Source organism: Mchenga conophoros, linkage group LG14 (genome assembly GCF_057382185.1).
Source record: "Mchenga conophoros isolate Kocher_MC1m ecotype Shallow Benthic linkage group LG14, M_conophoros_male_GT1.1, whole genome shotgun sequence".
NCBI lineage: Eukaryota > Metazoa > Chordata > Actinopteri > Cichliformes > Cichlidae > Mchenga > Mchenga conophoros.
In genome coordinates this window covers 39,452,770-39,462,263 of record NC_140539.1, presented here as the reverse complement: position 1 = coordinate 39,462,263, position 9,494 = coordinate 39,452,770, and the positions used below count along the sequence as shown (strand labels likewise).

The 9,494-nt window shown below is 46.1% G+C and overlaps 1 protein-coding gene across 1 annotated transcript in view; it reads right to left on the bottom strand.

The window, feature by feature from the left end:
- Positions 1-369: 369 nt before the first annotated feature.
- The window catches only part of plekhg2 (pleckstrin homology domain containing, family G (with RhoGef domain) member 2), a 65,144-nt gene continuing 56,019 nt past the window's right edge, over positions 370-9,494 (bottom strand). Inside the window, exons 7-15 of the mRNA XM_085244503.1 lie at positions 9,261-9,411; positions 5,210-5,341; positions 4,103-4,285; positions 3,847-3,939; positions 3,668-3,754; positions 3,026-3,059; positions 2,835-2,933; positions 1,457-1,558; positions 370-473 (exon numbers count right to left, since the gene is read on the bottom strand). Coding sequence (XP_085100629.1) covers positions 370-473; positions 1,457-1,558; positions 2,835-2,933; positions 3,026-3,059; positions 3,668-3,754; positions 3,847-3,939; positions 4,103-4,285; positions 5,210-5,341; positions 9,261-9,411 — 985 coding nt within the window. The remainder of the gene's footprint in view (positions 474-1,456; positions 1,559-2,834; positions 2,934-3,025; positions 3,060-3,667; positions 3,755-3,846; positions 3,940-4,102; positions 4,286-5,209; positions 5,342-9,260; positions 9,412-9,494) is intronic.

The window sequence follows — 9,494 nt, the reverse complement described above, 5'->3', positions numbered from 1 at the left end:
AACGCACAAACAGGGAGCAATCCACCTGAAAATGACTGGAAAACTCCCGTTTTCTGGAAAGCAGAGGGATTATTCACCAATATTGTTTGTGGATTTCTCTTAATTATTTAGTTTTGAAGTAAAACGAGTGTGGATGAAAGACGGAAGAAAGTCCATCGTTTTGCCAGAAAACATTAACCAGGTCTAAGCGCCGTCGTTTGCAGCGGAGGAATCTCTGTGGGAGCTTTCTTTGCTTCTCCACCTCCACGTGACCCTGGAGCTGTGGCAGCTTTAAAACCCGATGAACTAAAACAACAATCTTATCAGCGACGGCTTTTTCAACCTGCAGAGAAATCGGACACAGTTCATTTCTGATTGCTTTGTTTCATTTTAGCTCTCAGGGTGATGTTTGGGTTCGGGCCTCATCATGTGGATAAGAGTCTGACTCGTCTCACCGTTGGGATGAAACACTGCTTCGATGTCTTTGGCAGGAGCTGGAACAGAGGAGGGGAGGCTGGTTATTGCAACATAATATTTGCTGTTACACAACACATGGTCTCGTGGAAACGAGAAAGAGAACATGTTTTTGAGTTTCCTGCATTCACCCTCGTTATGTCAGGAATCTTCATCTTACTGACTGAAATACTTTCACCCACACAGACTTCCTGCCATAAATGACATCTACAGGAAGCGGTGTCTGAAAAGGGCTGGGAAAATCATCAAAGACCCCAGTCACCCATCACATGGACTCTTCACCCTCCTGCCCTCTGGGAGGCGCCACAGGAGCCTCCGGACTAAGACCACCAGGTACCGGAACAGCTTCTTCCCCACAGCTGTCAGACTCCTGAAGTCTGCCTCCTGACATCTGACCCACGTTAAACTCATGGACTGAACATACACACACCCACAATGGACAACTGTACCCTCAAACACAATAATAACATGGACTGAACCACCACTCACAACCACTAGCACTTTATATAGCCTCTGTAGAAACTATCTACACCCTCACTTATCTTAACTGCACTACTGTAAATACTGTATAGACAATCATTCTGTACAATAACTATACTTCTACGACTGTTTATAACTTGCAAAGTTCATATTTCTGTATAGTTTTCATATTTACATCCTGTTCATAGCCTGTACACACTTATAGTTATAACATATTAATAACATACCTTCATACTGTGTACATTGCAACATACCCATAATAGACCCATATTTTGTACCCATATTTTTTATTCTATTCTATTCATTAAAAGCACAATCTCATAGCTGCTTCCACGATGCAGGACTCTGAGCTGCAGTGTTTCAGGCTGCTGTGAGTCACCGTTTGGATAAAGTCAGTTTCACTTTCCCTGCTGCTTCGTTGTGTCTCTTTGATTAGAGCATCAAAAAGCAGATGTTTGCTGTTTTATATGAATAAAGGGTGGAGACTCTGAGCCTGAGCTGTGGCTGAAGCCTGTCTGAGTACCTGACTGCCTCCTGGTGCGTCGGTACGGCAGGTTTCCCTCCAGCAGCAGAGGCAGGTTCTTCCTGGACTTCTCCGGCGTGTACATGAGCAGCTCTGGAGGCTCTGCAGGACAAACAGAGCAGAAAGAGGCCCTCGTGTCAGGGTTGAAATTCAAACTGTCCCGTTCCTGGTATGATAGACTACATGACTGTGAGCCGCCTTACATTTTGGGTGCACAAAAGTTGATAATATTATCAAAAGGTTTCTCAAACAGTTAAGACGAGGTGATCGGGTCTGTCATTTGGAATAGACACAAACCAGAAAAAAACTTTTAATTTTTATGTTTATTTAAGCGTTATCTGACAGTATGTTTGCACTACCCATATGGAAAAGAAATAGTAAAAACTTGTATGTGATTACTCATGAAAGTGGCCACTTTCTCATTACTTTCATACATTGTTTTCGTAAGTATCCAAAACATACAAGTTTCATTATATAATTTTTCAAGAGATCTTATATCTGTTTTCACTCTTATATGCTTTTCATACAAGTTTCAAACAAGACAGATACAAACTTTATAAGATTTATATATATCTTTTCCATATGGGTAAGTACCGCAGCAATTTCCTAATGTTGTAAACCTGCTCAACATTTGGCAATAAAACCCTTTCTGATTCTGATAAGCGTGTTTTTCAGATTCTTAGATTTAGTAATGCCGTGGGGTGGGGGTCAAACTTTAGCACAGTTGTTGTGCAATCGCTCAGGGGGGCCGTGGCCGCCAGGCTCTCGGAGCTGACTGTGTGCTGGAGATCGCTGCGTGGGTTCAGGAACACGTCACCGTAAGCAGGGACCGCCGTCACCTCTGCAGTCACACGTGAAGCTCGACCTCCACCACTCAGACGGAGGCTGCTATCAGTTCAAAGCTAGCATCCATGATGGGGCCATTAGCGCACTGGCAGGGGTAACCAGGCCATCTGAGAAGGTCCCAGTAATGATGACGCACACCTCCGGGTTCTGAGGCTTCTCGGAGAACTCTTTCTTTGTTCGGTCAGATGACAAACCTGCACCCTGCTCGCTTTCCACGAACCAGCGCGCCGGCTAAACTGACCCGAGTACAGACCAGATCTGCTGCTGACTTCATGCAGCCAAAAACGCCCGAGCTGTATGAGGCAGGTTCGGGAGACACGTCCGGCGTTGTGTACTGAAGCTCAGCTCAGAATGAGCACATATCCTTCAGAAAACCTTTATTTATGTCCAGTCTGTGCGTCCACTTAAACAGACGCTAGATTAATGCACAGCTTTCCCCATTTTCGGAAACGTGTTACAAACAAGTCGCAGTCATGACCTGTGAGCAGGAGAAGAAGATGAGGAGCAGCTCGAGAAGGAGGAGGTGACTGACCCTGACCTGACTGACGCCTGCCTCGGTGATAGGCGTGGATGTCGTCCAGCCGCGGAGACGCAGATGACTTCTTCAGGTGGTCCTGCTCGAACTGAGGAGCTGAAACACAGGAAGTGATGTCACTCCATCTGCAGAGGCTGAAAACTGTTATATAAAAATGCTGAATACGTGTGTGTGTGTGTGAGACTCACACTGACAGAAGTTGTCTCCCAGGACCTGCCTCGCCTGAAACGATCAGTGAATCAGTCAGACGTGTGAGCAAAGACAAATCCTCACATTAACCAGGTGGATTTAAATGAACAGGTGAGACGCTGACTCCAGTTAGCTGGCTGGATGTGGGATGTTAAATATTCAGAGTCAGTGTGTCCACTGTAACCTGGTTACAAACATGGATGTATCACCATCCTGCTCATGTTACAGGACATCTGCTGCTCCTTACTGTTTACACCAGCAGGGGGCAGCAAAGATCTACAAAAGCTGCTAACGCTGCACTCTTTACTAAACTCTACTGCTACTGCTGGGAGCACGACTACATGCATGTTTCCTCGATCTTTGCTGTGAACATTATAAACAGCTGCTCAGGTACAGATCGCGCTCTCACTGCAGTGCAAATCAATCCAATCAGCTGCTAACAGAGGCCGTAAAGCCACCACAGCCAGGTCTACTCAACAATCGGATCTCCTCCGAGCAGCAATATGCTTCAAACCACAGTGATCGGTGCTGAACTTCACCTGTGGGCAGGTAAGAGTCAGCATCTAATGTGAGTGTCTTTGGATGGTGGGGAGAACGTGGGAGCTTCACACAGGAAGACCAGGACATGTGAACCTGCTTACCTTGTGTGGGAGTGATGCGGGATGGTTTTCGACGATCAGCCTCTTGAGGTAGTGCACCCACAGTCGCTTCTCCTCCTGATTCTTCGTCTGCAGAACAAAAAAACAGGATCCAGACACAAACAGTGAGGTCGCTGCATCTGAGATCCAGATTTAAGGCGGAGACTCGAGGTTTCCCTCACCTGGACTACATGCTGCTGTTTGGGAATGGTCTGGTCGGACACTCGGAAGCACAGCGGGTCCTTCAGATTCTCCACCAGCAGGAGATTACAGCACTGCAGGTGGAGGAGCAGACACAGAGACAAACGTGAGGAACCCTGAAGGTCAGAGCATCGCTGTGGCGATGAGCCTCTGTTTCCTGGGGGGTCGCATGTGTGTTTGTTGTGATGCAGGAGTGCAGACACAACCCACGACGGCCTCAAACGTGTTGTTACTTACAAAAATATGTGTGCTGTAGACAAACTGCTCCATCCTCTTCTTGGCAATCAGCAGCATTTTATCGAACAGGAAGAACGCTCTCTCCTTCTTCACTCTGTGGACTTTAAAGGAACCTTCAAGAACCAGCTCGCCGAACCCGCTGAGGTCCGGCCCAGTCCAGTTCACCAGCAGGGACTCGATTTCCTGGAGCGAGACATCGGTGAAAGGTCACAGGCTAACCACAGTGGAGTGAACCCGACCTAAACCTGCTGATCTGCACCGATCCTTCATCTTCAGAAAGGTTCTTTGGAAAAGCACAGCGTTCTCTAGAGAACCAGTTTTCTCAAAATGCCTGCATGGGTCACAAAGTTCTCAGTGCTGAAGGCAACTGGACGTCTTTAGGTTCTCAAAGATGTTTCACCTCAGACCTGAAAGGCTTCATCGGTTCTCAAAGCACATGGGGGTCCCAGCTATGCAACAACTAGCTAGGTAACATGCTAACTAAGCTAACTCGCTAACTAGCATCAACTTGCTAGTGATTGCGCTCCAAAGCTCAGCTAAATCTGGTCACAAACCCATGTTAACGATGGCTAACATGCTAACAATGAAACCTGCAAATATCGATCCACAAGCTCATATGGTAGCTGTGTCCATCTTTCATATACAGTCTTTGTTAATAGCTGCTGAATGGTAGCTCGTAGGTAGACCAAAGATGTCCAAGGTGTTCTACATCGTGGGCCACATGGACCGGACGAGTGAAACATCCTCATTCTGTCAGTGTAAAGACGTTTAACTGAAACATCGTCATATAAGAAAAAGACGAGTAACTTCAACAGGACATCTCAGATTTCGCAGATAAAAAAATCAGTGAAAGAAATCTGTCAGCATGTCGGGAGTAAATGTGTCATTTTGTTTTTTATTGTGGACTCGTCGTAAAAAGCTGAACTATCATGAAAAACAGGAAATTTCATGTTACTTAATTACTTTGAGTAGTATCAGTGCCCTCCTTCACATCTTCCAGAGCCATCTAGTGGGCCACTTTAGAGTCTGGTGGGCCGATTCTGGCCCCCGGGCCTTATGTTTCTCAGCAGCTTTTTTCACGTTGGGGTCCTGCATGATCATCGTTACCTGCAGCCGCACAGCGTGCTCCTGTTTCCTCTTCATGTCGTTGATGTACCATGCGACTGCTGTCATGGTGACGATGGCATCCTCCACGACCTCATATCCGGGCTCGCTCTTGTCAAAGTGCTTAGAAAGTTCCTGAAACGAGACGAGACCCGCACATAAAAGACAGCTCGCACTCTGAGATCCTTCCCCGCTCTGATCCTCCGCCTGCTGAGGCCAAAACACAGACGGGGATTTCTCCGAGCCTCAGATAAACTGTGGTTTGTGTCCTCGTAACTTTTACTCAGTTTGCTTTGACGTCTTTGAGACCACCGTGAACACGAGGACACGAAGCATCATTAACCCTTAAACTGCCACTGAGCCACCTCACCGTGCGGCTCTGTGGCGCAGCGGATAGCACATTGGACTGCAAAGGTTGTGACTGAAGCTGCAGATCAGCCACATTTCATTCGTGCTCATGGAGTCGTTCTGTGAACTCTGGAGGTCAAAAGCGTCGCTTCCCTGTGAGAAGCATCGGACTGGAAGTACAAGTAGCTCAGAGTATGTGTGCAGTTACATTCCACTGCACCCTGAAGCGCCTTAGCACAGAATGGACTGAAACGGGAGCAGCTGAGGATTCTGGGAAAATCCCAGCTCGGATCCAAACACGTGTTTGACCGATGTTTAAACTGGCCGCCGTCATCAGAGCGGCAGCGGCAAATCCTGCAGACCAACGAGCGAGAACAAAGAGCAGCTTCAGCTGTGTCATCCTCCCGCCCGCTCCTAGAGCTGGGCTTGGACTGGGACCAGTGAGGAGACTCGGCACGTTCACTGGGAAAGCTGTTCCTGCTTCACGGAGCAGACGGCTGAGTGAGAAGGCCTCTGCGGCTTCAGCTTCACACCGTAGGAGCTCCTTTAAAGCACGCTCTGTGTGAACAGACGTGATGAACAAGTCCTCGCCTCTTCCAGGTGTTTGCGCGTCATGTTAAACATCTGGAGCACAAGTCTCCATTCAGCCAGATGTGATTATTAACGATGGGAATTTGGCACAGAAGAACAAATGGTTCTGCTCCTAAACCGGACCGCTTCAGCTTGTTTCCATCGTTTCATCCGTTTTGACTCTACTCAAGTATTTCTGCATGTTCACAATAATACACACGATGATACTGCAGTATCAGGTGGTATCTGAGCAGAATTACACGTGTGTGTAAATATTTCATTTGTTAGAATTTGTGGGTTTATTTTGTGCTGCGAGTCTTTAACTGAGACTCGTCTGTTTCAAACGTCTGCTGAGCTTCTCCTCAGAGTAATGAGAACACGACGACGGCCAGCCTGCAGTTCGCTCTCGTGTGATTTAACAGAGTCCCCGTTTCCTGGTGCTGACTGCGGCACAAACGGGCTCCAGCATCTGTTTGGTGTTTGTGCCAAAACTGACTCAACAAAGACAACGAGAAGCAGAGCTTACGACTGATCGACGAGTCTTCCTGTCACGTTAACTCGAGGCCGCTGGCTTTACTTCTTCTACACGCTGAAATCAGATAAGTTGAGTTTTAGGGCAGCTGTAGTTTCAAACCTCAACCAACTCTTTGCACAGCGGAGCCGACTCGCTGACTGTCCTCCGGTCGTGATCCTGTGTATGTTTAGCAGTTAGATGGCCGTCCTGCAGTTTCAGATCTTTGCGTTCTGCACAGACTCTGAATTAAAGTAAATAATGCAAATTTCTGTGCGTGCAGATGGCAACGGATTCACGGTTTAATCCCCATTTCATCTCTGACAGACTGCATGTGACTGCTCACGGACTCGGCGTTGTTGACCTTTATCGCCGTCTTTGCACAGCTGTGTTGCTTTGTAGACAGCGACTGACCACGCTGGTCTCAGTCGGTCCCTGTCTTTGAAACAGCCGTTTTAATCACTTCTGTCCTACACGTGCACACACGTTAGCGTGTCATGAGACAGAAGCATAACTGCACTTCACTGCAGCACAGACGGTAAAGGACCTGTGGTCAGAGGACAGAACAAAGCTGTGACAGAGCAGCTGCAGAGCGGAAAGAGAAGTTTGGACTCTGAGATGATGTCAGAGTTTATCCTCGTTTTATTGGTCCTGGGAAAAACCCCGCACACGTAGCCGAGGACACACACCGCTCGTCTTTAAAGACGCGACGCGCTGAGAGGTCTCAGCCTGACCCTCTGTTTACTGACAGGAGACAGACCTGTTGCCTGGAGACCAAAGCTTTACAAGGACCAATCAGCTTCCTCAGGGAACCACAGGGAGTGACATCATTAAGGATGTTTGGTGTTACCTGTGGAAGCAGGTACTCATCTAGCAGTATCAGGTAGGACTGAAGTCATTTATGCTGAACTAAAGCTAGTATTTGAGATGTTGAGCTACTTCTCAACTACTAGAATTTGAGGTGTTTGGATGCACTTGCAGGTGGCACCTGACCAAGTAACAGGCTTTTGTGTGCACAGTATCTGATAGCATTTAAATTCTCACCTGCAGTATTTGAGGTTCTATATGCAGTATTCATTAGTACAACCTGTATTAGGCTGTTTTTGAGGTGCTATGTCCAACATCTGATCGTATTTGAAGTTTAACTTGTATATCTGGAGGTATTTCAGGCACCGCATGCAGTATTTGGTAGTATTTGCGATATAACTTGTAGTATTAGGTAGAGATGGACCGATCCGATATTACATATCGGTATCGGTCCGATACTGACCTAAATTACTGGATCGGATATCGGAGAAAAATAAAAAATGTAATCCGATCCATTAAATATCACGAAAGCACTTCACAAAACTTGCAACACGCCGTAACTCGCCTCAGAACGTTAGCACGTCGGAGCAGTATGCATCACGTGATAGAGCGGCTGTGGCATGCGGGACCTGTCGGTGGTCTGGATAGCATGTGGAGCTTCGCTAGCAACCCGGCATTTCATCTCCGACAAAGTTATCCCCGAGAGAAGTAAAGCAAGTGTGTAATTCCATCTCTGAATGTTTGTAAAGCATTCCTGTGTTAAGCTTAACGAGCGATATATGGAGCGACTGCCTCTCCTGCTGCTACTTCAATCATGAAACTGCTTAACGATCAGCTGATCGGCTTTTCTGTCGCGAGTCTCTCTGGTTTGTTTTTGGCCCACTTTGCACCAGAAAGAGGAAACCAGCGGCTGAACAACAGCAGCACGTTTAAGCTTGATCAGCTGTTGTTAGAATGTATTTAATATTACTTTCTACTCGAGGATCTTTTTCTACGTAGCTGACGGCTGGTAACTGTGCAGGGGCGGATCTAGCAAAGTTTAGCCAGGGGGGCCGATAGGGCATGAACAGGGAGAAGGGGGCACAAAGACATACTTTTCTTTCTTATTCTCATTTAAAATGTCGAGCTTTTAATAAATAATTATCTGACACCCAAAGTTTTAATTTGATGCAAAAGGAATAGAAGTCAATTACTGTATATAGTAACTATTAAGTCTAATATATATACCCTAGTAAGCTATAGTACTTTTTCCTTTGGGAAGGTACCATCTGTGCAGTCTGCAATTTTGTTGAAGAAAGTTGTTGAATCTATTTAATATTTCTTGAAAAATAATTGATTTCTGTGCATTTTTTTTCACACTGCATCAAATTAAGGTTGATTACGTCGATTAAGCATCATGAGGTGGAGCGTGAGGGGTGGTTCCCTATTTTTTATTTATTTATTTTTGTTGTTGCTGGGAGTTGGAACCCTATTAGTTAGGTTGCTTAATATTTACGCTAAGTACTCTTTAAAATACCAGAATAGGGAGGATGGTGTAGGTTTAAGTTTATTAGATTGATCAGTATTGCTGAACTATGAAATATTTTTTTTGTATACAGGTATAACAGAATAGCTTTAGTGTAGTTGTTGTTTTAAACTTGAGTATGAACTTATACAAAATGCAGCAAGATATTAAAAAACAGTTTTGTTGATTAAAAAACACTATATCGGATTCATATCGGTATCGGCAGATATCCAAATTTATGATATCGGTATCGGTATCGGACATAAAAAAGTGGTATCGTGCCATCTCTAGTATTAGGTGGTATGAAGGGTCACCTGTAGCAGCAGGTGGTACTTGAGGATCCTCTGCACTGGTTTGAGCAGGTACGTCTCCAGCGGTAAGGAGTGGCTCAGGGTCGCCTGCCTCTCCTGGAAGAAACGAACCAGACTTTCGTTCTTCATGCACTCCCTCAGCACGGCCACCGAGCTGTGGACACAGAGCAGCAGAGACGGCGTTAATCATTAAAACCACAATAGATTCTCTTGAAGCAAACAGCAAGCCCCAAAACA